The sequence below is a fragment of the Diplotaxodon limnothrissa genome, linkage group LG18, assembly GCF_057381915.1.
Source record: "Diplotaxodon limnothrissa isolate DT_005_m linkage group LG18, D_limnothrissa_male_GT1.1, whole genome shotgun sequence".
Classification (NCBI taxonomy): Eukaryota; Metazoa; Chordata; class Actinopteri; order Cichliformes; family Cichlidae; genus Diplotaxodon; species Diplotaxodon limnothrissa.
The window spans coordinates 5,035,681-5,062,923 of record NC_140613.1 but is presented as its reverse complement, the minus strand read 5'-3'; the positions used below and the strand labels follow the sequence as shown (position 1 = coordinate 5,062,923).

Here is a 27,243-nt window from a genome sequence, read left to right as displayed (position 1 = left end):
CACCCAGAAGGTCTCCTGCAAAAACTACAGACCACTAAGAGCCCCAGCTATCCCAGGATGCACTGCAGCGATGCGATAGGTCAGCGTCCGAGTGAGAGGTCGCCTCCTCTTTTATCTCAATCACAACTATTCACCGCGCTGCTCAATCTAGCGTCCGCCCAGCAGGCTTTAAAATTCATTCTCAAGTTCACACCTGTGCCCTGATGGTGCTCAGAACAGAGGGAATTCTGGGAAATGTAGGAACTGTTGGTAGGGTTTGAGCAGAGAGGCAGGCTGAGAGAAAAAGCAGAGGTTATTTTTTTTGCTTTGTGCTGCCATCGTCATCACTGTGAGCGTCCAGGTGTCGACACAGCTTTACAGGAACTTTGTGCCCATGAGCAAGGCACTCATCCTCCAGGTATATGACCCATTATCCTCATACTTCCTCAGAGAGCATTTTCATGCAGTGTATAAAGGGGATGTTTGTTCCATCACCTGAAGCACTTTGAGGATGCTTCCCACCACCTGATGACAGTTAGGGGGGAAACAAGAGGGTGTACTGCCTTGCTCAAGGGCTCTTCAGCAGGATACGAGGTCCCTGTGAAGCTCTGCCTTCACCTGAGTGCTGACAACAGCGTTTTCTGCCACCACTCCCCCGAGGCGAGAGGCTTCAAAGCATGGAGGAGGGATGATGCGTGGAAATTGAAAAATTAGGTCAAAGTCTGCAGGACGCGGGGAAGCTTTGCATCCGCCGCCACCGCAGACTCTCGCGCCATCAACAAAGCATGTAAATATTGCAGCGGGGCATCTGACCCCGTTTCCCAGAGATGCACTTGTTTACACTGGAGGAACTCCGAGTTGGCGGTTTATATGTGCAACCTTCCCCGCCCCATCCATCCCTCCTCTTCATCACCACTACTTGTCTCATCTTTTCAGCGTTCACAGCAGCAGCGGTGGAAACATTAAAATGCGATGTGTGCATTCAGAGTCAGCTGTTACAATCTCTTCCCCTCCCTCCCTCCCTCTTCCTCTGTGCCGTCTTCTTTCTCCATACATGGCCGAGCCTCACAAAGCCTCGGAGAGAAGCAGGGAAAACACTGCTCGCAGGAAGCTGAAATATGACACTATGATACTCTCCAGGCTGAGAGTGAGTCTGCAGCAATGTGACATATCAATCTGAAGTAGAAGAAGAACAAGGAGGAAGGAGGGGGAGAAAGAGAGGGAGGTGGTGGTGAGGGGGGCTAATGAGAAAATCAATACCCAAGCTGCATTTCAGTATCTTGCAAAACAACCCGATATAGCATGCTGTAGTGTTATTGGGGGGGCGCAGGAATATAATGGGAATCATTCATCGCCTCTCTGGAGAAAAGGCTGCCTGGCTGCGGTGTGTCATGTGAAAAGTGTGTCTCCTAACAGCTGCATGCTGCCTGTGCACCATCTAAGCAGCGTGCAGGGCTCTGCTCAACGGGATTTTATAACAAAACCTCTCTGACAACAACTTTCCTACTGACAAACACAAACCTCCACAGAATTCCCGGGATATCCCCACAGCAGGCTGCTGTGTGCCTCCTGCGCTCCAGTGAGGCTTCAAAGTGCACTTTATGGGTTGTTTATCAGCCGTGATGGAAGGATTCATGCACAGATCAACAGATTAGGGGTAAAAATGACACATATTCTTTGATTTTTATCAGGAATTAGCAGAGCAGCGTGGATGTGTGTGGATTTTGGAGACGTCACCTGACTCTGGGGAATTATTGTAGGGAATTTTTGAAAACCTGAGCAGACAAAATAAAGCAGTTAAGTGTTAAAAGGTGATGTACAGCTGGATTCAAAGGTGAATGCTGGCTGTAAAGTGGCTGTGTTTGGACTCTGGGACACTATGTAGAGTAAGGATTGATGAACTCCTTCAGATAATCAACAGTCTATGAATAATGAGGAGCCCTGCAGGCTTCACTGCAACAATACCGTGGAGCTCTGGTGCACAGCAGCCACTCCAGTTCATCCAGAGCACTTTATGGGATGTTTATCTATTATCTGTATTATTCCCATGATACCTGGCGTCAGGTGACGTTGTGTGTCAGTGTGGGGGAGTGAACCTGCAATGATCTCCTTTCAATCCAAGAACCCCCTAACAGCACTGTAGTCTGTCCACAGCCAGTGACAGCTCTGTTTCCATTTCACTGCCACATCTCCTGCATCCAAATCCAGATCAGTTAAAGCAGTCATTGTGGCAGCGTGTGTGCGTGTGAACAGACATGCACTTGAACTTGTTGGAGCTCAGCACTTTATCTCCTAGCAGTTCAAACTCAGCAAGGACAAACAGTCCCAGAGCAACAACAGCAGCAGAGCCGCCGAGCTCCGCGGTGAAACCCAAGTACTCACCCTCGGATAACTCCAGCTCCAGCTCGGCCAGTTTGGCCCGCACCTCCGCAGGAAGCGGCACCGGGTCCCGGTCCGCCATTCCGCCGTTCCAAACCGACTTAAATATCTGTTTTCCGGCTGTTTCTCCCTGTTTCCAGTCCCCACGCTGCTCCACAAACCACAAAAATCCAAAGTCAGTCACACCGAGTCCGTCAGCGTCGCTCCGTGTGCGGCAGCGGCTCTGCGCGTTCTCCGCAAACCAGCGTCAAGCTACAGCTAACACTGCAGAGCTGCTACCGGAACCTGTATTTTCAAAATAAGATCACAGCGTTAAGACCAATGACTGTAGAAAACAACTGTTTTGCCCAGTCCGCTGCCTGTGGCTCTCACACCCTCCAAATTTAAACCTGAGTAAATCAGACTCACAGGCTGGCTTTAACTAAAAGTTACGAGCTAATAAATTATAGATTAAAAAATAAATCAATGTTACTTTTGTGATACTTGGATTTTTATTTTTGTTTTAATTTAATTTCCAGAATAAAGTATGTTATAAAATGTTATATGACTATAAAAGCAGGTTAATATTTTTAGTTACTTGTTTCCTTATTTTAAATAAAAATAGGTAAAGCAAGAGCAATCCAGGCTAAAAAAAAATCTGAATTTAGTTAAAACACTCAAAGAAAGGCGTCAGGATGATTATGTAATTATTTTTAACTGAGACATTGAAATGCATTTTATTTACTGACTGATTTTATAGATATATATATTTTGGAGATTTTGACTGTTTATTTTGAACATTCTCCTTTTTCTACGGTTTGTTCTCACTGCTTACCTCGTTTATACTGACAAGTTACGGTTCACCAGTGTGTGTCTGTTAAAAGTAAAGAATATGATGCATTGCTAAAAAATATCGGATGTATGTTGATAGCTAGTAAGAGTAAATTCTTTTTGAAACAACTTTGGGAGATGAATAAATTCAAAAGATCCAAACCCCAGTGCTGTGCTTTTATTTTGAATGCAGATTTTGTTCTCTTCCTGTCTCACACCTCTTAATTATTGCCGCCTTCACGCGCCTCACATACACAATTTCCCTTTAGGTGATCCTAAAGATCCACGACTGAACTCACAGGAATCAATATTTTTAATCCGATCGATTTTCAGTCAAAGTTTCAGGAGTTAAAATGAAAACAAAGTGCTGCTTAATATTTTCACACCATGAACAACACACCGGTAGAGGGCGCCACATTCACTTTCTCTCTCACAAACACACACACAGACACACACAATCTGTTAACCTGACTCTGTCATTTATGTTAATTGATAAGATGGATAAATGTCAGCTGTAGTTCATGTGCTTTTGAACAAGTAGTCTGCGATGCAGAAAAGAGATCAAAGAAGGGTTAATTAGAAAGATTATCACAGCTGAAACACATTTTGATCGTTTGTTTTCTGTTTTATCTCAGTGAAATTTAATCACTCATTCACTCATTTAAAGTCTGCTAGGTGAATGTTTATTTAGGTGCAGCAGAGATATCTCAGTGATATCCCACTCAATCAGAAAATTACATATAGGTAAAAGACGGCAGATGGAGCTTAATGGTACATTATATTCAAAAGTACTCAGTCACCCAACCGAACTGTTAACTTCAGGTGGAAAAGTGAAAAGTGGAATTCAGTGGAAGCAACTCTAAGTGCTAGGTCACGTAAAGTCACAGAGTGGGATCAGCGGATGCTGAGGCATATAGTGCGCACAGGTCACCAACTTACTGTAATGTTAGGTGTTCTCCAGAGGGACCAATTACACGTCTACATCCGGCAATCCGATGGAAGAGTCTGGGTTTGGTAGATGCCAGGGGAACGGGACTTGTCTGACTGAATAATCGGAGGATTGTGATGTGGAGCTGTTTTTAGGAGTTGGGCTCAGCCTTAGTTCCAGCATATCGAGACTTGTTGGATAATCTCATGCTCCCAACTTTGAGGGAACAGTTTGGGGATGGCCACTTCCTGTTCCAATATGGCTGCACACCAGTGCACAAAGCAAGTTCCATAAAGGCGTGGATGATCGAGTTTGGTGTAGAACAACTTCAGTCCTGGCCTTGTTTTGTGATATAGATCACCTAATAAGTTTATGTTTCAGCTTCGATGACAGAAATTCAGATTATTATTCGGTTACTTTGCAGAAATTTGCAGGTATCAGTGTCTGTGCTTTGAACCCAAGCCCATTATGGATGCAGCACGCAAAACCAGCAAGATAGAGTAATCCCATCCACATGAGGTCACTTCCAGCTTAACAAAAAAAAAAACAGCAATGCAGTGGCCAAAATGCTGAAACTGAGGCTTCAAAAGTCACAGTCTATGGTTTTTCCTCTGTAATTTTCATTAGTTCCACCTGTATTCAATGACCTAATCACCCTCCACAGTATATAAATACCCTGTTTTCTTCAGTCACCTGACAAATTGTCGTTTCTACTTGCAGTGAAAGTTTTCAGAAATTTCTCATGCTCCAGTTTGTCCTTCATCATGCTCTCTCCTGCTTCACGGATGCTCGACTGCCCACCTGACTGTGACCTCAGACTGATTACAGGTTTAGATTTTGGACTTTACCCTGGTCTCCTGTGGCCTGTGTTTGGATCCTTTACTCTGTGAATCATTAAACCATCTGAGGGGACTTCTCTGTGACCTCAGGACATTTCCCTCATGGGTTTATGGTCTCAGTCGCTAGTTCCAAACTTTACTGGATACAACATGATGTGCACTTTTCAAATGATGGGAACCTCGACATGCATAATGCTGGAGCGCCTCTAGTGGATACAATAAACTCTGGTGGTCACAGCCACGCCCACATCCAACGTGTTCTCAGTATATCCAGCCTTTATTTTTCATGTCTGTTTAAATAAAGGATTTATATACAGCCTGTAAGCTACATCTTTTATATACAGTCTATGTTATCCACTAATTAGTGCATCATCACTGCATGATATCCATACAACAAATGTATAAGACATGGATGTAAGCAAATATTTTATTTTGTAGTGAGTTCAGTCCTTCCTAATCACATTTATCTACCTGCAGGCTGACTTGGACCATGCCAATGTTGGCATCCAGTCATGAACATCAGACTAAACAAATTTAGTATGAGCAATAAAAATATCTGGAAATATTTTTAGTAGTTTGTGTGTAATAACCATGAATCACAGCTGGATAATAAATAAATAAAGTGCTTGTTTCTTTGTGATCATCCTCATCCGACAGGACAGAGCTGAGAAAAGGAGGAGGTCCTCTGTGAGCATGCTGCCATCTTGTGGCTTTCCGCTCTCATCTGTACAAAGACGCAGAGGAACTTCCTAAAGCCCAGATGCTTTTAACTCACAGTATGTGGACATTTATTTAACCAATCAAAGGCAGCTTGTTTTAAACTCGTTATGGATGCTCCTCACAGCCGTGTCCAGAAGTAGAGCTCAAAATAAAAAAGAAGACCAACAACGGAGACCAGAAACAGGGTTTGTTTTCATTTTTAATGGAACAAAGCATCCAGGTGATACTTTATTCAGTCATCATTAATGGAGTGACACAGTGTCACATCTTTTTGTAAATAACTTCAAAATATTTCAGTTACTTTGTGAAAATCTAAACATTTCTTCTGTTTTAAAGCTCCTAAGAACTTCTCTGCTGCTGTCAGTGTTATAATAATATAACAGACGGTAGAATTAACTGAGCAGTTTAAAAGTTACACGACATCCAGTTATTTAAAAATATTATTTATGTGGAGATTATAACCCGCTATGTAGCGTTTCTTCCTGCTGGACTTTGGTCATGGATTTCAGGCAAAGGGACCCAAATACAGACTCACGGGCAGGCAGATGTTAAAAAAGTTTATTCAGAATTAACTCCATGAAATTAAGACTCAAACCTAAACCATAAAACTTCACAACACATGGGGATGACGACAAACGCTGAGACAAAAATGGGAAGACCGCAGTGGATCTAGAGAAAAGGGTAAGCGGGGACACAGGAGGGTAACGAGACCCAGGTGAAGATGATCAAAGACACTGAGACGGGGGAGGGAAGCAAAACTAAACACCAGACACTAGAGACGAGTAGCTAACAGGAAGTGAGAAGTTAACCAACCACAGGGGGATAAGATGGGAACATGCTGGTCGGTACAGCCCATCCTGTCAAACTCAACTCCTCAGTCTTTATTCATGACTGCACGCACTTTTCACCTTATTGGCTTAATAAAGGAGCTCAGTTGGCCGCGTGGTTCGAAGTCTAGATAAGATTAGTTCAAGAAATACAACATCTTAAGTGTTTTCAATTGAAAGACAAGTGTTGTTTGTTTATATTATTAGTATAATTTCCATTGCTATGCAGATAACACCCAATTTACCTGTGACATAAAGACGACAAATTAAACTAAAGCCACTTCTTAAAGACCTTCATGCAGTGGTGCCACCAAAGGGGGCTCCGGCCACCCCAAAAAATTTGCTGCCCCCTCCCCCACCGCTGAGAATCATTAAAGCGATGGTTGGGATTTCCATGGATTTCAAAACCTTATTTGGTTAAACAGATACTCTCGATGGCATTAGCTCCAGTCATTTTACACCAGGATATGTCCGTCACATCAAACAACGTATCACTGTTTTATCACAATATCGCCAAAATTGGAAACATCCTCCTTTCAGAGTAACGCTTGAGAACGACTCTGTGCCTTTCACACTTCTTTGCTACTGCGAATTATTACGATCAGGCTTTTCTAAAAGTTCTCCCAAAAGCCAAAACTCGGCAGCGACAAAGAGATATTTTCTTTCTATCCTGGATTGCATTGTTCAAACAGCTGATTCTGAGTGATGCATATTGATGCTTATAACAATATAACAGTGCCACTTTGAACTTTACATCCTGAAGGCAATCAGATTTTTTTTGTAAGGTATTGCTTAAAAAAGGTTTTTCACTTTTCCCCCCCCCGCTCATGGGGAAGAACTTGGTGTAATTTTTCTCTATGTTGACTGTAGTTCCTGTAATTATGGAACAACTAACAAGAAAGGTTTGAAAAGACCTTTTGGAAAGAAAGAAAGAAAAAAATCACACGGCAGCTCCTCAACAGTGCCTAAATCTTTATTTTTCAGTAAGCTACATTTTTTTCTCCAAATTAGACAGTTTACATCATGACACAAGAGTAACTTAAATTATCTATAGCTGACATGTACGCTTGATTCCAGTCTCGATGGAAGAAAAGACCCAAACAAAAAAAATTAACAAAAACAAACAAAAAAACAAAACAAAAAAAATAGAGAGAAGCCCTCTTGATCGCAAACCTCCATTCCACGTCTGTTAAAGGTGTCGTTAGGCAAAATTATCTGTCCAAACCCCAACACGGTGGAGTCGTCGATTGTCCACAGCTGTTAGCGTAGCATGGTAAGAGTGTTAATGAGTTAAACCACAGTGAGTTCATAGTCCTTTTCCAGTCAGTTGATGTGCATTCATTGTTATACATCTTTGAAAAACAAAATGAAAACACAAAAACACAAGGGGGTCTTTTTTTTTTTTTTTTAAATGACAAGATGCAACCCTCGTGGAGGAAAAAACAAAAAAAAAAAACAAACCAAAAAGAAAAAAGAAAAAAATGGCACTGTCAAAATGGACGAACAGGAAGGAGGTCTGAGGCGACCAACAGGCTGATATGAAGTGTGACGCTCCATGCAGAAGTCCACGAGGAAAAGGGAGCTCCTTCAAAAATGCCACCGCTGAGCATCTGGATGAACGCCGGCAAGACTGAAGAGGCGCGGAGCTCGCGGTGTCTTTCCCGCCAGAATAAGAGATCCCTTTGAAAGCGGTACCATCCAGTCTGAGGTACCGCGCTTGTGGAAAGAGTCACTTTTGCATCGGCCTGGATTAGCTGGGTGGTACATTTTATTTTTTTTCCACACATGCACACATTCACAGTTCAGAGATGCCCAGTTTGTATTCTCAAAGTTCGAGGCCACCAGAGGCAGAAGACGCCTCGACCTCAGGCGAGGGATCCACCGCAAGTTACACCGCGTGAAAAACGCTCCTGCAGTCACTGGTGTCAAACTGAAGGTGTCTCCAGGCTTCCAGTAACAGGAAAATCACATCTTAAAGTAAAAAACAAAAATAAAAGCCCGAGACGGTAAGCGCTCAGCTATGTATGTACAGGTTAAACGACTGTTGTATAATGGCACGGTTATTGGTTTTCTTTGCCACATCGAACTGCAGTCCACATGTGATCAAATGGTTTTAACAGACATCTCAAACTGCGTGTTAAATGTACTGTACGTGAGAAACATCGCTCTGAACAAGGTAAACTACTCTCATTCCAGTTGAGCCTTTAACCCCCCCCCAACAAACAAAAAAGCACATAGGAAAAAAACAAAACATTTGTACATTTATTTCTCAGTAGAGGAAATCTTGGAGCTGATGAACATGAACAAGAAATCACAAACATTAATCTGAAGAGAAAAAAACAAAACTGCACAGAGCAGGTCGAATGGTTTTGGGCTCCTTGGATGTCTCGCGCTCACATCGACACCTGGGCAGGAAACTTTTATCTCAAACAGCCGCAATGACGACTCCAAACAGTCGCCTTGTTTTTTAAACGAAATGCACAATCCGAGGGCCCGAGACTCGTCGTCACCTGGCGGCAGGCTGCAATAATCCCCCACCTCAAGTGCCGAGTGTTCAAGATGTGCCTCACTGGGAAGCTTCTGATGGGCGTCACACATCACATCGCCTCGACTAAACCAAGAAGTGTCCACCAACAATCCCTCTTTTCAGCAAACCAGCATCCGCCCGATGGTACGTCAAAGTCGGTTTAGCTGCTGATTGGCCAGCTTCGATGGTTCAGGCTTTCTTTTTATTGATTTCTGTCTGAAAAGCTCTGGTTTTCTGTCCAGCATCTGAAAGGCTTACCAAATGAAATCAGACCAAAGGGATTACTGGACCCCGACCCAAACGCACAGAGAAATGGATAAACTGAGAATTCAACATTTGCAGAAGTTGGTCAGATTGGACTTAAACAACTCTTCCCACTCTCTGAACTTCCAGTAAACATTTCCCCTCACCATGTTTCTGACAGAAGTGGTTGAAATGATTAATAAAAGCTAAATTTTTAGATTTTTACAGGTTTCCGACTGTAGAAAAATGCGTTTCTGCCAGAGACATCAGTGGAGCATGAACCACCTCCATGGTATCCTGATGGCATCACCACGACCAGCTGCTTATTATAGGCACACTGAAGTTTCCACTGTGGCTTATCTACACTTCTAACATCTCATTATTGTGTGAAAACCAAAACCATCAAAAGAGTGTTTCCTGTCGTAAATCCAGTCAATCTGAAAGGATTCGAACGCCGGAATTTTATGGGCAAGGTCTAAAAGCCCACCAACTGTTTTATTTCTAATCTGACAATTTATCAATGATTGTGAAAACTACAAAACCTGCTTGATTCACTCTGGTTCACTCAGGGTGCCCCCTGTTGGTCTGCAGCAAAATTTGTTCAGTTTCAGGTGAAGAGGAAGTTGAATAGCTTTTCAAGATCATCTCTGGCTCTAACTGTGCAGGTTGGTACAATCTGAACGCTGCGATTTATCACAGATAAATCCAAAAATCAGTAACAAAGCTCTAAGAAACCCATTAAATAAACAGGTGTATGACAGGGCCGAGCACAAGAACCAGTGAAACAAACTAAATCTGAGAAACGACATCTAGCAAAACTATTCCTGTTTTAAAACTGAAGCTTAGTCCTTTGCAGGAAAGCTTTTAGCTGTTCTATGAATACAAAACTTAATTTTTAAAAAAAATGTATTTTGAGTATTTGCCTGTCCTTTATAATAAAGCACGTGGCTCTGTTTGTGAAAAACAAACCAAAAAATGGCTTATCTAACAAAACACGTAAGAACCAATAATCGGTCTGCCACACAAAAAGATTTGTGAGGTTTAGTTGCCTTTTTTTGTGCTGTTCACTGACTAACAACAGAAATGTGCAATTTATTTGGTTTCTATTTATTTTTCCGCACATTTAAACTGGTGTATGTGCAAAAATCAAATGTGTTGACAAGTGAAATTTAAAACAGATTTAAAACATGACAGAGCCAGGCGTCCAGTGTTTTTCTGCTAACCTAGCTTCATCGCTTCCTGGTCTCAGACTTTTCATTTCCTGAAATCTGATTCCCCCAAAACTGTGATACTCACTCATCCTAAAATATGGACAGAAAGCAGAAAATAGAGTTTGAGCTCATCAGACAAAAACCAATAAGCCCTCAGATGGTCATCGTTAAGCAGAGTTGGTGGATATTTGGAGCCAGAACGAGGATATCTAATATTCTCAAATAAAAGCTGCAGTCTAGTCATGCTGCCCGACCAATGTGGACACAGTGCAGTTTGATTATAGCCTACTGAGCTGCATATGCATGAACATCTCATCTTAAGTATTAGTGTTACCTAAAGTTTTGCATTAATGCCTTTAGCTGCAGCTTTCATGTCACGTCTCATCTTTTGGCACTGTTAGCAGAGTACTCAACAATGGCAAAAACAGAGTAAATATCCAACATGTAGTGCTTTGTTTTTGTTTGTTTTTGTTTTGCTAAAAACCTTCATTCAGACTGTCCAAAAAGCAAACACACTGTGAGGAAAATTCCCCCAAAATCAACTGTAATCAGTGAAAGAAAAAGAAGCCAGAGCTTCGAAGAGGATGCCGGTGGACACTCGGCTTTGTCGGAACCACAGACTGTGAACGCTGAGGAGAGGGAGGGCGGAGTTACTGTCGCACCTGAGCATCCAGGTGCGACCGAACCCACAGCGAAAGTTTAAAAAGGAATGAAAGAACGAAAACAAAAAAAATACAATAAATGATCTGCTCACACTGCAGAGCGGAGCAGGAATCAAACTCAGCACACCCAAACTGAAAAACAATAGTAGTTAAAGAAAAAATATCTCCGAACGCACGACATCACGTCTTTTTTTTTTTCTTTTATATTCTACATCCAGCTCGATAGCGACATTATAGTTAACAAGGATCAATATATTTTTATAATCATTTTAAGGTACCTCTTATATTTTTCTGAGTATTTACATCTGTACAAGCAAAGCACACACTTCAAAGTGCACATATTTAATACAGTATTGACTAGATTTGCAATTACAAGGTTTTTATCCCCCCCACCCCCACCCCCCTGCACAAAAAAACCAAAAAACCTGAAACTATTGAACAAGAAACCAAAAGAACGACCCAAGATTTTTCGTACATTTTACACAAAACAAAAAACAAAAAGTAGGAAAAGAAAGGAAACGCTGCTAGATTTGTACTCTCTCTCTCTCTCTCGCAGTAAGACTTGTGACGTCTGGTGTGACTAAATATTTCCACATCTCACGCTTCGTTAACATTTTGGGGATCTTTTCTGAAAAGAAATAAAACTCTATGCTTGTCTTGTAGAAAAGTTAAGGCAAAGTCATTTTTCAAGTTTAAATAAAATTCAAGTTTCTCAAACACTGGATGGATTTTTTTTAACACACACACACACACTTATATATATATATATATATATATATATATGTGTGTGTGTGTGTGTGTGTGTGTGTGTGTGTGTGTGTGTGTGTATATTGAGAGCTCAATACATCATTTTTTCCTTCTCCCAAAAAGAAAACTTGATATTTCTTGTGGAATAAACAGCACTGCTTTATAAATAAGTGGATATGGTGCATTTACATTTGTTTTACCATTTCCACCAATGAGGAAAACAAAAAAGAGAAAATAATAGACCCATCCAAGTGCATCTCAGTCCTTCAAAATAATAAAAAAATATTTTCTTTTTTCACTAAACTCAAGCTGTAGCATCCAAATCAAAAGCAGCTCTGACCAGGAGTACAGGCTCTTTAAATGAAGCTTTCCCTTCTCCAGGCTCCTGTTTTCTCTTAGTGGGATTACCCAGAATGCTTTTTGTTGCAGGAAGACTTCAGCGAGACATGCGAGGTCCCACCTAAACAGATATTGTGTATAGTACAGTGGTTTTTATTTATTTTTTTCAGGGTGTTTTTGCATCTTAGGTGACGACTTCAAAAGATGAACCCGAGCACATGACCGAGGAGCAGGGAGGGAAGTCTTTTAAGTCATTTTTCAGACAGTTACATTCAAATTAAAAAACACACTCGGTTGGTTATCTGCCAAAGTGGTTGCTACAGTAGGCAGACCTTCCAACCAAAGCTGGAGCTGCCCTCCCTGAACGTGCGAGCTTGCTACTTCACTCTGGTGCAGGATGCAAAATTTTCCACCAGCTCTGGTATAAAATCGCTGCTTCGATTATGTCCCATGAAAGCTCTGACCAACTGGGTGCCGGCGCTTCAAACGAGCCAGGCTCGAGGTGAGTAAAGGATGTTTCCTCTTACTCTGTGCTTTAAATCGTCCTCCTGTCTGCTGCCATTTATCAAAGGTAACCAGAGTGAAGCGGCAACAGAGGAAGTCCCGTGTGCTCCGGTTGATCTTTTCCAATTTTTTCAGAGAAATCAAAGAGTGCAAACAACTAGAAGAAAACAACAAAGCACGCCGACAGAGAGGAGGAAAGAAAAAAAAAAAAAAACACCCCCAAACAACAATAATAAACAATCCTAGTGGTATAGACTTGAGGAAAACAGCGGAACATTTTCACCCCAAGGATGGATTTTACACACCTTCCTGCTCCAAACCTTCCAGCACTTAAATGTTTGGTTTAAGGCTGTTCACGAGTCCCGATGGGACCCCCAAAGCCAAATTATCGCTCTCTCACTTCAACATTGCAAACCACGTTCCAGAAAAAAAAATAAAAAATCCACTCGTTATTTACCTTCATAAAAATATACTCGTCTATTCAACCATCCCACTTCCCCATTTTCACCACTTTCCAACAAAATCCTCACTGACCCAAAACCCAAAGTTAAAAATCCAAACCACTGCATGTCTATTCAAGCAGCACCGAACAAAAACAAACAAACGAACAAAAAACGTTAAGCATCAGTCTTCAAAAATTTAATGCTGCACAGATGCTTCAACATGACCGACAAGACAAAAAAGCTTCAGTGATTGTGTCAATGGAGATGATGCAGCAGGGTGTTCGTCAACTTCCCTCCTGGAAAACTGAACTGTGTGTGTCATTCCCCAACTTCCTCCCCAAAAAACAAAACAAAGTTAGTCCCTTTTTTCACTTTAGGTAGGATTAATCACATGAATTTGCTTGCGAGAGTCTGAGAAAACAACAACAGTGCAATTAAACGTCTGCAGATGTAAATCAAGTATTTCTACTTACAGTATCAGAGGAGTTGTAGTAACAGATTCCAGGTTTTGATATCTAGCACCATAAGTAGGAGAAAGAACTACAAACATGCCACCATTTGAAAGGAGGTTTGAACAGGAAACTTCCCACTGGATCAAATCGCCACACTGAACTCTGGACTTGTCCCATTTTATGGCAGGAAACTCACACACATCTCAGCCTCCTGATGAGTCACTGTGTCTCAGCAGATTTCCAGAAAATTAAACAAAAACCAAAAAACCCTCCGTTCGGCGCCTGTAAACAGACGTGTTTACTGAGCTGATAGCTGGTAGCTAGTGTTAATTTCCTCCTTCCTGCTTGCCAGCGTTCCCTCGCCTCCAGAATAAACAAAACCCTTTCAGATGGGAAGAAGCGGCTTCCTCGTCACCGCTCGATTTTTAAGTTTGTCAGCCTAAAACCTGCCCTGCATCTTCCTTCCTTCCACAATAATGATCAACAGTTTGACAGGAAATGAAAAGCGGGGAGAGAATTTAGCTTCCTGACTAGTTAAATGTCTGCAGACTCATATGCAGTGTGAGCAACACCTCACCTACTTTCACTGTTACAACAAGATGCCTCATTTTAGAGAAAAGTCATGTGCCCTTCCTGTGTGATACTAAAAAAAACAAAAAACAAAACAGCGCTGACCCCACGTTAAGCCACAGACGCACACTATGGTGAGTTAGCATGTTAGCAAAACAGAGAGGGAATAACAGCAGGAGGGGTGATCCTTTAAGAACAGGATCAGAGGGAGAAGACGCCGAGGGGAGGATGACCAATTACTGTACCAACAGCCAACTACGGTTTGCAAAAAACCCCAAAAAGACATAAAAGCCACCTAGTGTAAACAAACCTGCAAAAAATTCTATGTAAACCAAAGGATCCAAGTCTTCTTGTGATGTTGAGTTGCATATGGATGTGAATATGTATTTAAAAACAAAAGGACTAATAATGACCCATAATTAAGCCACTTAAAGTTGCACAATGCTGCCACTCAACATGCAAACAAACCCCTCATTATGACAGCCAAACAAGATGGAGTCTGTTTTATGCACCCTTTCCCATCATCCTTTGGGGTGGCTTCCAACAATGCCCTGCTGCTTCCCACACATGCGCGCGCGCACACACACACACACACACACACACACACACACACACACACACACACGGCTAATTTAATCCCACAAGGCCGTTTGGACAGAATGAACAAATTTCAGTGTTGTCTGTGCCACCTGACAGGCTGACACCACTACGTAATGCAAAAAGAGAAAAGGAGAAATAAAAGTGAAAAACCAAAAACAATAAATAGAATATAAAGAAAAAGAAACGGTGCTCTACATGCACAGTAAAGTGCTTTTTGTCTGCAAGCCCTGATCCAGAAAAGAAGGCGTCCTCTATGCTTGTTTGTGACGGGTGATTCTGGGATATAAGTATCGAGTAGCCCTGACTTGTATTTCCTTTATTTTTTTAAACGCATCTGTGGAGCATAGTAGTGGGGTTGGAGGACTTGGGGAGGGAAAGGAGGTCACCCTACTGCGGGGATTTGGGTGGGGTGTGGTGGGAATCTTTGTTGGGGGTTTTCCCTGGGTGTGGGGGCGGAGAGGCCCACCGCCCACCCGGCCTTCGGACCTCCTTCGGGGGTCTGCCTGTGGTGGCACCCGTTGAACTGGGTTTGGAGGAGGGGTGGTAAGTCTCTCTGGCCTTGGCCTCCCCTGAAGGCGTGGAGGCGTCGGGGCACTTCCTCTCCTCGCCTGCTGTGGCGGCGCAGGCTGGCTTAGCTTCCTTAGGGGTGGTTGGTTGCTGTAACGTCGGGGTATCCTTCACCCGCTGGCAGATCTCGGCGTAGGAGGGCTTCCTCTGCTCCTAGCAGGAAAACACAAGACAGTTGTAAAACATTCTGCACACATCCTTACAAAGCTCGTCTGCGGGCAGTTTGTGAACGAGTGGTTTTCATTTCCACCTTGAACAGGACAGAATCAGAGTTAGATCCCCGTATGGGTCCGTTAGCGTCAGTAACGAACTTCCTCACATGCATCTCACATACAATGCCTGGAAAGGTTCAGGCCTGTAGCACACGTGTCTCCAGAAGGAGAGCCCCAACAACAAATTGGTCCAAGCATCACACAAATAGAGAGGTAAGCTGAATTAAGTGACAGAATCTTCAGGTCTTTGCTTATATTTGTGCCATTTAGTCCAATGTTGTTGAAAAGGATGACCTTTAAGTCATAGAAAGAAAGTCAGTCTGTCCATCAGATGCATGTCCTCTATAATCTCTAGCACTTGCTCTACTTGGAGAGGATCCTTCTTAAGCCAATTCCTTGTTATGGCCTTTTTAGATGATGAAGATCCTGGGGTCCTTAGGGATGGCATAGGACATGATGTCATCTGTTAACTTGGATATACTGCCCCAAAATGAAGTCAATTGTGTACACGTCCAAAAGATATGAGAGTGATTGGCGTTCGGGTGACCACACTGTCTCCAACATTTTTGCTGGTGCGCTTGAAATTTGTTAGTAATATGTGGAGTAATGAAGAATCTAAATAGTAGGGGTGCAACGATATTCGTATCGATATTGAACCGTTCGATACAGTGCTTTCGGTTCGGTACGCATATGTATCGAACAATACAACATTTGTAATTTATTTTATCAACTTTCCTTCTGACGATGCTGTCTGTGTTGAGCGCTCAGTGAATCTGCGTTCGACTACTCCGCCTAGGCTGCACTGTCGAGCGCAGATCCACTGAGCGCTCAACACAGACAGCATAGTCAGGAGGAAGAGCGCAGGGCAAGCTAGCGAGACAGAAGATAAGCTCTCCTTGCAAGATGGACCTCCCCCACCCTCATTCAGATCTGGCGTTTGGAATTATTTTGGTTTTCATGTGACGTATGACCCTGAAGGTAAGCGTGTCATGGACTAAAGTAAAACAGTATGTTGGATGTGCCATGCAATGCTTAATTACATTGGTGTGAACTAGTGTGTTAGCGCAGTTAGCTCGTTAACGTGTTGGCCGTCTAGCCCCATGCACGGGGCGATCGGCGGTAGCTCGTTAACGGAGATTTGCCGTGTTGTGGCGTTAAGGTCATTTCAACGAGATTAACCTGAAAGCACTAGTGGGAACACAACGAATATGACTGCACATTTACACCGACATCATCCTAGTGCAAAGACAAAAACAACAAGCATGCTACTAACTTTAGCCGAGTCATTTAGACAGCTGTTAGCACATGATTCTCCTTATGCTGCTGAGAATATAGCCCAGAAGAAGCGGATAGTATAGCTTTTATTTTGGAAAGAGACATTTCTCTGTAATAAACTCTCTTTTCCAAAGATGAGTGATTCCTCAATCAGATACAGGGCTTGCAATATCGCTAGCCCGACGTCCCGGAGCTAGCGATCTTTCCAGTCGGGCTACAAAAATCTCTCTGCCCTGCCCGTCGGGCTATTGTAGGAAAAATATATGTCAATGCTTTTGCATTCTTTCAGAAATGTAGCTGGGTAATTATGTCATTGGCATCGATGAGCCACTGTCAATATGTGACATATTGAAATCGCGTTTGAATTTGCGCTTGTTTTTTTGCTTTCACTTTGCAATGACAGCACTGATCTGTGAGTGATGATAATTTGTGCACCAATTCCTCTGACATCGTCTTATTAATCGTTAGCTTACTACGCAAACATGACAAGTGAAATCTCCCACAGCAAGCTTAAACATGTGAGAGGTTGATCGCGCAGAGAATCGCTGAGCTTATGTGAGTCCGTGTGTAAAAGTAGCAGTATATATATTTTAGTTCTGCTGAGCCAAATAAGACAGGTCGGGGTGAAGAAGTGACAGCCAAAGAAAAGCTTACCGCAAAACGGAGAAGTTATGACAAATGAGACTATAAGGCAAAAAGAAAGTGCAGCTTTATGGTTTCATGGACAAAAGAATTTCTGTGGCTGCAATATGACGAGCTAAATAACCAGGGCTGCACATAAGTGGTCCGCAGGTGCGCATTCGCTGTCAAAATAAAAAACGTGCACAAGGGTTAGGGTTAAATTTAAAAACTGTACTTTTGAGTTAAAATATATATTTATAATTTTAATAAATGACAAATTAAAAAGGCATGAACATTTTTTTGTATCGAAAAAATATTGAACCGTGACACCAAAGTATCGAACCGAACCGAACCGTGAATTTTGTGTATCGTTGCACCCCTACTAAATAGAGTTTTCCGCACAAATTCCCTCCACCTTTTGGAACAAGTCGATGTTTGTTGTGTGGTGCACATATAGTGTGTTGTTACCATTTTGTTTTTCTAGCCCTTTTGTAGAGTTTAGACACAGTTTTGGTGGGCAGACATTTGTAAAGAGGAAGAACTCCCTTTTAACAGGAAGACATCTCCAGGGACAGGCTCAGAGAGAGAGCCATTAGCCACAAAGTGACAGAGAGAGCCGAAAGAGAGGACCCCAAACAGAAGGACAGACTGAAGTGAAGCATCAGGGATAGACTTTGTTCCCAATAACAGTTACAATTTGCCCACATTACAACAGCTCGAAGTCAGTAAAACTGTAAAGAAGCTTCTAAAAATACAACAGAACCAGGCAAACTGTGGGATTTAAGTTTCTGTACCTGCTCAGCTGATCTCTGTTTACTTACATTCATCAGCTGTGTTGGGATTTTATTTTTTTGCACAGATTCTGCCTCAATCTTCTCACAGCAGCTCACTGTTTGGTTTACACCAGCGTGACCATGAGTCCTTTGGTAGCGGGCAGCGAGAGTTGAAGCTCGGGTGTGAAATTCACGGTTTTCAGCGTTATTTTTTTAATCTTTTTTATCGTTAACTCTGTTTGCCTGGGTCTTTTCCCGTGTGTTATGAATAAATCTTATTTTTTTTGGTACCGGTACTGGTTTTATCTTGTTGTATTTATCCACGACAAGGCCGGTCCATGAAAATATTGTCGGACATTAAACCGGTCCGTGGCGCAAAAAAGGTTGGGGGCCGCTGGTTTACACTACACAGCAGTCTCCTAAACGTGTGCAGAAACTTTAATGTCAGGACTGAAAAATTAAAATTGAAAATATTGAAAATCAAAGAATTTGGCTGATAATTCAATCCAAAGGCAAATTTTTATTAAGTGTATATAATTTATTAATAAACAACAAACATGAAAACAAGGAGATGAGAAAAAATGTATTTCACGCCGATGCAGGCACATGTCAATCAAACTTTTCCATGTATGAATATAACGCTGGGGACAGCCTGTAACTACAAACGTTCCCTTTTATACAGTTTGGGAAAACGCTGTAATAAACACGGCAACTGAGCTAAAAACATTCAGAATTTTGGCTCCTGAACATTTCAGAGATTAAGAGGTTCAACATGACAGCAGTGATATGATTGTTGAACCCACATTTGGCATGTTGATTGTATTTAATTTGCCAGATCCGTTTCTGTTCACTCCTACGCGCGTGTGTGTGTGTGTGTGTGTGTGTGGTCGTTGTTTTAGCAGCAGTACGTTTCAGACCTTGGCTCGTGTTTTATTGCTATTTAAAAAAAGACCAAAGCTGAGAGGAAAGCAGGGGTTGTTTTTTTCGCCCCTCCATCAAAACAGATTTTCTTCTTCAAAATGCACCGTTTCCTTCTGACACCTCACACAGACCTAAATTAAAGCTGTAAGAGGAAATTTGCCTTTGGCTTGTTACAAGTAAAGCTTTTTTGGCTGCTACATGTGTCCATTTTAAAAATGCACAGTTTTTTCCTCTAGAAATCGAGTTGTCTGCAATCAAAATCAGTACGAGACTGCGCAGAATTAAGGTGCAATTAATTTGCCTTCTTTTCTTCAGGATGAGATTTATTTAATGGTGACTGAGGTGTCTGAGAGGCAGCAAATATTAAAAAGCGCCGGTGAGCAGAAAAAACAAAACAAAAAGGAGGAATCAATACTGACTGTGGCAGCACCGTTGACTTGCACCGATTTGCTTGCAGTGGACAGAGTCCCAGGAACTCGCTCCACAGACAGCTGCACCTCCTTCGGCTTCACCTCTGTCACCTTCACCTCCCTGGAATAAAGAAACATGAGCCAACAGCATTAGGGTGGAATAATGAATTTAACATCATTTAGGAGGTCTGCAGTCCTCGAAACGCACATAATGGCTAAAGAAGTGATCAGTGCAACATGAAGAGGCAAACTGATGACTGTAATAAGACGAGATCTAATCAGAAAGCTCCTCACCTTAATGTGGCCAACCTAATATTCAACATTATCTTCTTGTGCAGCTCAGGACTGTTTTCTCACAGACCTAAGTTTAAAGAAACAAAGCCTCGGTAATATCTTAGGAGGACTCATTTTAAACCACTAGGAGTTTGGAAGACGTGCGTGTGTTGTGGTTTACACATTTGCTTAAGAAGCAAGCGTTTGCTCCCAGGAGCAGACACGAAAAGTATTCACTATAAAAATTCTGCCTTATAAAACATCCGGAGCTTCCCGCTGTGGCAACCCTCACCCATTTCAGGGTGAGAGAATGAAGCCTAATGGTGCCACATGAATGTCCAAAATGACACATTTCATAGCTGTGAGAAACTGTCACAGTGCCATTGCAGGTATGGTGTGTGGCTGCCTTTCCAGTTCTGTAGTTAATACTCCTAATTTCCATTTTCTGTCACGTTTACTTCCTATAATGATCTGAAATAGGCTCACAAGCTTCCTGGAAAACGCTGCGTCTTTACCTGCAATGTCAGGCTGTTCTCGTGGGTGGATGGCACCTTTCCTGTCACATCCTCTCTCTCTCTAAATCGTAGGCTATTATGTTACACGCTTTTCTTAACAGATACTAGAACCATTATGATAATTAATGACAGCATTTCAGCGAATGCTGTGTATGTTCGCAGCCTTATCTTCCACCCTACGGCTGTCAGTAAATGGCTTTTTACAGACTCTGCTCTACGTGCTGCAGTCAACAACATCTGAGTGCTTCTTACGTTACTGGGAGGGAGGGAGCGGGACTGTGCGGCGTGCCAGGGGAAGGGGGCAGCGTCGAGGCGGGGGTCGTGGTCGGGGTGGTCGGCGAGGGCTGGAAGGTTGTGGCCATCGGGGACGTTGAGGACCGGAGAGGCTCTTTGGGACCCGCTGGAGAGAGAGTGCCTCCACTACTGGATTCAGCGCTTACATTCTGCAGCGACATCAAGCAAACAGCAAGCAGCAGAAATGACGTATTACAGCAAGTTCTTTTTATTAGCAGAAGGAGAAGTTCTTTACAGGTGAGCGTATATCAGTGTACAATGAAAAAGCAGGACCAGTAGCTAAAATTGCAGTGTTGGTGGTGCCTTCCTAAAGCCTTCTTTATACTTGTGCTGTTTTTCCATATCATAAAGAAATGCTAGATTAATGCTCCATATCGTGAGCCAACACACTCGAGAATCAGATTATTACTCTCAAGAGTCTCACCTTTATTTTGAGGAAGATTAAAAAAATAATAAAGAGTTTTCCAACATATTTCAAGGTACGTCTGTGAAGGTTCTCAGTCATCCAGGTCATCGTAGTCTAAGGAGCTTGGAAAGAAAAATTGTCTGGACTTCTTTAAGTTGTTTGAAGGCGTTTCACCTCTCATCTGAGAGGCTTCTTCAGTTCTAGGGTCAAAGAGGCGGTGGTTTACGACAACCAACCGTCTGCCATCTATAATCCAGTTTTGAGATCCCTTCCCAGACGCCTTAACGCCCACTCACATCCTGGGCCTTCTGACCTCAGGAAATCACAAGATGGGGTGGGGCTAGGTTTCACAATGAGTTCACCCGAAACCCTGGCTGATTGTGACCCACACCTGTTTTCACACCTTGGCTCATGTGATTGGGTAGAGGGGGAACCACCACAGGGATTAAATCTGAGAATCTCCACCATTTGACCTTAGAACTGAAGAAGCTTCTCGGATGAGAGATGGAACGTCTTCAAGCAACTTAGAAGTCCAGACGCTTTTCTTTCCAAGCTCCTTAGACTATTTAAAGGTATTGTTGCAGTTTGAACAGCCCGTTTTGTTTTTAGGAAGTGCCTGAGTCGAGTCACCATGAAATATCTGCGTGGCAGCCACAATAAGAGCTGGATGAATTCTCTATTCTTTCTAACACTGGGGCACCTTTTATGAAACAATTCAAAATCATGCACCAAAACCATGCTGACCCTTCACAAAAACAAATCACCAACATGGCTGATGTGTGTTGTGTGTGGATTATTGTCATACTTTCATGCTGTGTGCTGAGTGGCAGCTTGTCATGGTCACTCCCGATTGTTTTTTCTTTAAGAAAATCGTATTTTTCTTTTGCACGCTCACTGCTCTCCTCACAAAAGTAAAACCGGCAAAATGGCGCTTCCTGGAGCAGGCGCTGTGATTGTACCCATCTTTACCACAAAACCTGCGTCTATTATCATCTTTGCTAACCAAGCACTTTACTGTATTATATTTTGTTTATACTAGAAGATTTAATTTAATATAACAATAAACCTCCAGGGCTTATTGGAGTTTACATTGATTCATACATAATTTAACACACCACTGACAAACCTATAGCTCAGTTTGAGTTTAGCATCAGTTCCTACCCGTTCCTTGGAGTTTCCGACGACTACGCTGCTGGCTAGTCGGTTGTCAAAGACGTCGTCAGTTTTGAGCTGGCCGGCTGCTCCGGGCAGAGGAGGGAAGCTGGAGAGACCGAGCTCGAAGCTTGGAGATGGAGGTTTTGGGGGCGGAGGCGGCGACTGAGGCGTCACTCTCTACACAGAGGCAACAAAGAGTCAGGAAACAAAACAGTCTTCGATTCACTTTCAAGATGTAAGGAATACATAAGTACTAATCTTGGTTTGCTTCCTTTAAACTGAGCATAAACTCACAGAAAAACTGTGGAATTTAAAGTTTGAAAAGAATCAGAATGACGAGGATAAAAATCAGTACTTACTGTAAACTTTTCGTCCCTCTTTTTCCTAGAAGCAGAAACATTTTTCCTTTAAGAAAAAGAACATCTCAATTTACAAACATCCGTTCTATCTAAAAACACCGACTTCACCTTACACAACGTCACCTAGAATTAATTAGTTGAGACTGAAAGATTTTAATAGGTTGGAACCAAAGACTAGTTTCAGTAATTATGCATCTGACAGAACGTGAAACATGGCCACAATCTCCCCTTCTGTTCCTCAGTTGGTGCACAGAATCGTGATGGCACAAGGAGGTTGGCCTCCTGGATATGAAATGTCACCACTTCATCATTTTATCCAGATACATGCAAAACTTTTAGTAGCCGATTAATTTTTGAGGAACAGCCGAAACAGGGCAAAAAATATATAATTCCAGATCCCATTAAACACAGAGACAAGTAAACGTAAAGCTTAAGATGTTGGGCCACCAGATCAGCTTCAAGTCCTCTAAAAGAAACTCGCTCATCTGCTGTTTTAATGGTGAGTCATTCTGGAAGTGATCGCTGGCAGCACGACATAAATGTTTCATCAGAGGATAAAGGTGATCACTCAGAACAGCTTTGGATAAGGTGTGGCCAAAAAGCTCCAAAACATTACCTCACTCAAATTTGGCTGATGCCCTGTTCAGTGTCATCATCTCTTAGTTTGTCCAGACAGCTTCCAATGCGGCTGCTATTCTTAGAAGTCCTGTTGTGCCCACTTACACTCTTTGCTCTGCAATTTAGCCAGACGGCAAATCTTGTCTTTCGTTTTAAAGTGACGCAAAATCTGGATGGAGGTCGATCACTGGTGATGGGAGCTGGGTCTCAGTTTAAAGTTAGTTTGTAAGACTGAACAGAGTGAGTCATGCGAGGAGTGACAGCAGGAGCACGATTCGCCTCGCTTTTAGTTTTTCCACTTTCACAAAAATTGAATCCAGTTGAAGAATCGAGGCTGGCGATTGGTCCGACAGGGCCTCCGCCTGGGCTGCTGCCCAACACAAAGTGCTGCGGACGCTGTACCACAACGAGCCGGTTGAGGTGTATGCGAAGATGATTCTGAATGGGAGGTTGGCCAAATTTAAATCAGGTAAGGTTTTTCATTTTTAGAGCTCAATTTCCAAACATTTTGACCACACTTTGTACTGACTGTTTCCCCTAAGAGGACCAAAACTTCAGGAAATGTGTGGCATCCCATTTCCAAAGACATTGTGTCCAAGAACAAAAGAGAATCACCTGAGCCTGTTAGTTTACTCATGTTTTCACTTTAGGACAACCACATTCAAAGTGTCAGCGTGAACTGTTGAATTCCTCTCATAACACTTTGGAAACCTGCACTATCAGAGGGGAGTGGCAGAGTTATTGCTCTACACAAGTAAATGATCAGTGCCTGACCTTCCTCGGCCGATCCCCAGCGAGTAGTCTGTGGTTGCGGGCTCCGTTACTCGCCCCGTGCCCACAGTGTCCCTACGAGGGAAGGCTGCAGTGGAGGGTAACCTGGTTCTGGGTTGGCTGGTGGGGAGTCGCGTTGGCGGGCTGCTGCGAGCCCCATTGAGCCTCTCGCTGGGAAAGCCGGCAAAGAGGCTCGGGCTGTCCAGTAGCCCAGTGCTGCGATCCGCTGTGGGGATGGTCGGCCTCAGGTGAGGTTTGCTGTGATTCCTGCAGAAAAGGAAAACCTTGTGAGTCCATGTGAGCATTAAAACTTGGGTTTAAAGTGAATAATCGAACCCTGGGCCTACAATAAACTCATTCTGTGAAGGACCCCGCAAGTGACAGGTAAAACCAGATGGTGAGATTTCATTTTTGCGTTTGTGTTGCGTCTTCAGCCTTTGGAGGAGTAAAAAATCTACAAACTCAGTGAAACTGGAAGTGGATAAATTATTTAGATACAATCATTTCCCATATGCTGATGGTTTATTTACGAAATACAAAAGGAACTGATTTTCTGAGATTTTAGCTGCACAACTAGGGCTGCCACAAACGATTATTTTGATAGTCGACTAGTCACCGATTATTTTTGCGATTAGTCGACTAATCAGATCATCATCCATTGGACGTACAGCGTACAGCTTATTGCACCAGCAGCATCTGCTCTTATAGAACTATCATTAGCTTACAGCTTGAAGTGTTTGTGCTAACTAAAAATAAAGACAAGATGGTAGTTTATTAATTTTTAATGAAATTTGCAGATTGTTTCGGTGAAGTTTAATAAACTCCTTGCTTTCTAAAATATAACAGGACACCGGAGTATATTCTCCAGCGTCTCACACTTCTGATAATCAGCTGTCTGCTTGACAGTTTTAGCTGTGCAAAAACTATAACTTTAATCTCAGCCAAACCGATTTACTCAGGAACAAATAAAATACTAAAGAAAGCCAAACAATAACATTTTTAAGTTATCTAAGTGACTTATATATATGTTTAACCTGACTAGCGAAAGACGGCGGTGGGTTTGAAAACGATTTGCCGGGAGTCCGGTGTTCTCACGGCTCTAGTTAGCCTTGCCCCCGCCTAGCTAACGAGCTAGTGGGTAACAGACGTCTCCGAAAACGTCGGAGCGCTTTTGAAAATATGTGGTGTCTTGATAAACTGAGCAGATATTTGAGGTTTACACAGCTACATTCTTGCCTGAAAATATGTTAAACGTTTTTTTTGTGACCCAGAAAGAATAATAAGAGTAAAGTTAAAACTAACTAGCTGCCGCCATTGTTGACAACTGCGCTGGGCTGCGCTATGAATTCTGGGACACAGCTTCTTCTTCTTCGGGGTTTAACGGCAGCTGGCATCCTTGTACATGCAGTGCTGCCATCTTCTGTTTCAGCCCGTTATTACACTCTTAAATCCTACTACTCATTCCTGCGTCCTTTGTGATCTTACAAAGCTTCAAACGATGCGTCGACTATTAAATTAGTCGTCGACGATTTTAATAGTCGACATAATCGTGACTAGTCGACTAATCGTGGCAGCCCTATGCACAACCATCTCTGGGGTTTACAGAGAATGAAAAACAGCACACATCCAGTGAGCAGCAGCTCTATGATCGAAAATGCCTCGTTGATGTCAGAGCAGAGGGGCCAGACTGCTTCAAGCTAACAGGAAGACGACCTGAACTCAAAAAGCCACTCATTACAGCTAAAGTACGCAGAAGAGCATCTCTGATCTCCTCAAGCCTCGAAACAGAAGAGCTAAAGCAGCAGAAGACGACACCTGGTGCCACTCCTGTCAGCTAAAAACAGAAAACTCACGTGGGCTCACCAAAACTGGACAACAGAAAACAACTTCACAGACTTTTACCCCATTAAATTCATATTGTAACAAATCCTTAATTTAAAAAAAACCAAAAAAAACCAACCTCAAAACTTTGATAAGCAGGTAAATAATCATCATATGGTTAATCTGTCAATCACCCCTGGGATTACAAATAAGTAAAAACAAATGTTTTATGTTCTATGTTCGGTTTGTTTAAACACACAGCTGTGTGTCATACACACAACATTAGTGGGTGAACAGCTGATCACAACCTGTGTGAGGGTGATGGAGATGTGCTGGGACGACTGACGAACTTCCAGTGTGTTTACAAGTGGAGAAAGGTGAGATGCTGCCAGTTTACCTGGATTTATTATTCCAACAGCACGTACATTAACTACATTGTTCCACTGAACTATAACAAACCTGTTCCTGGGCGAGTAGTGTCTGACAGTGAGGGGCGACGTCGCTGGTTTGAAACTGTGAGATGTAAATCCGTTGATGAACTGGTTGTTGTGAAATGGAGTAACCTGGAGACAGAAAAACAGTTAAATAAGATGCATTTAAGTAACAAATTATTAAGCTAGTTGTGTGACTTTTGAACTTAATGTTTTCTAATGTAGTTGTTGATATTGTATGTTTATAAAAAGTGTCTTAAAAATGTGAAAGTGGCTCTAAACCTATTAATGCTTCATAGCACCAATTTAAACAGTTTATATTTAATAAAGCAGCCACTACAGAAAGCACAGTGTATTATTCAGACCGAAAAAGTCAATATTAAACACAAGTAACTAAATTTAATCCTGGTGCTGATCTGCTGGTCCTGATTTAATCTTAAATCCAAAAACAATTGTGAATTTACCGTTTTTGATACACAACTGAGCACCTGTTTGACTTCTTCTTTCCCAAATCCAATAAACACACAGTAACTCATTCTTACCAGCGCGGGGTCGATGAAGCTGTGTGTGGCCGACCAGGCCTGCGGCGTGATGAGGCTGTATAACGGGAATTGCTGCTGGGGGCTGTAAACCGGCGGGATGTAGTAGGATGTGTAGCGCTGCTGAGCGTACGGGTTCACCTCCACCGGCCGGTAACCGTTCTTTGGTATGAAAGTGTTGATAGCGATTGCCTTCGCCTTTATCCTCGCCTGGTAGAAAGAGCCCGAACAGAGAGAGAAATTAGCACCAGCGCCCAAAAGAGAGATCGATATTATAACTAACTGCTAATACAGTTGAGGAAAAAATACAAATAAAAAAATACATTTCTCAACCATCTTCACAAAATTTGTTTGTTTCATCGGTTGTTAATAAATATTCATGTGTACCATGGGCTTAGAGGTATTGATCAACGTTTTTCAGCCAAATCTAAAAAAGTGTTTTAGTACAGAGGAATGCAATTTACATTTACACGCTTCATGTGGTCCTTAAATAACAAGCAGA

The 27,243-nt window shown here is 42.4% G+C and overlaps 2 protein-coding genes across 6 annotated transcripts in view; both read right to left on the bottom strand.

Moving 5' to 3' along the window:
- The window catches only part of LOC146612930 (disco-interacting protein 2 homolog C), a 202,999-nt gene extending 200,391 nt beyond the window's left edge, over positions 1–2,608 (bottom strand). For both annotated transcript variants that reach the window (XM_085378707.1, XM_085378708.1), the window contains exon 1: positions 2,362–2,608. In XM_085378707.1, the coding sequence (XP_085234833.1) occupies positions 2,362–2,440 (79 nt within the window). In that variant the 5' untranslated portion in view covers positions 2,441–2,608. The remainder of the gene's footprint in view (positions 1–2,361) is intronic.
- Positions 2,609–11,556: 8,948 nt separating this feature from the next.
- Positions 11,557–27,243, bottom strand: part of larp4b (La ribonucleoprotein 4B) — a 56,283-nt gene continuing 40,596 nt past the window's right edge. For 2 of the 4 annotated variants that reach the window (XM_085378894.1, XM_085378898.1), the window contains 8 exons: positions 26,745–26,951; positions 26,231–26,334; positions 23,954–24,217; positions 22,562–22,607; positions 22,209–22,379; positions 20,600–20,790; positions 19,569–19,680; positions 11,557–15,500 (listed from right to left, as the gene is read on the bottom strand). In XM_085378894.1, the coding sequence (XP_085235020.1) occupies positions 15,168–15,500; positions 19,569–19,680; positions 20,600–20,790; positions 22,209–22,379; positions 22,562–22,607; positions 23,954–24,217; positions 26,231–26,334; positions 26,745–26,951 (1,428 nt within the window). In that variant the 3' untranslated portion in view covers positions 11,557–15,167. The remainder of the gene's footprint in view (positions 15,501–19,568; positions 19,681–20,599; positions 20,791–22,208; positions 22,380–22,561; positions 22,608–23,953; positions 24,218–26,230; positions 26,335–26,744; positions 26,952–27,243) is intronic. The other 2 variants (XM_085378895.1, XM_085378899.1) reach the window with 1 other exon arrangement.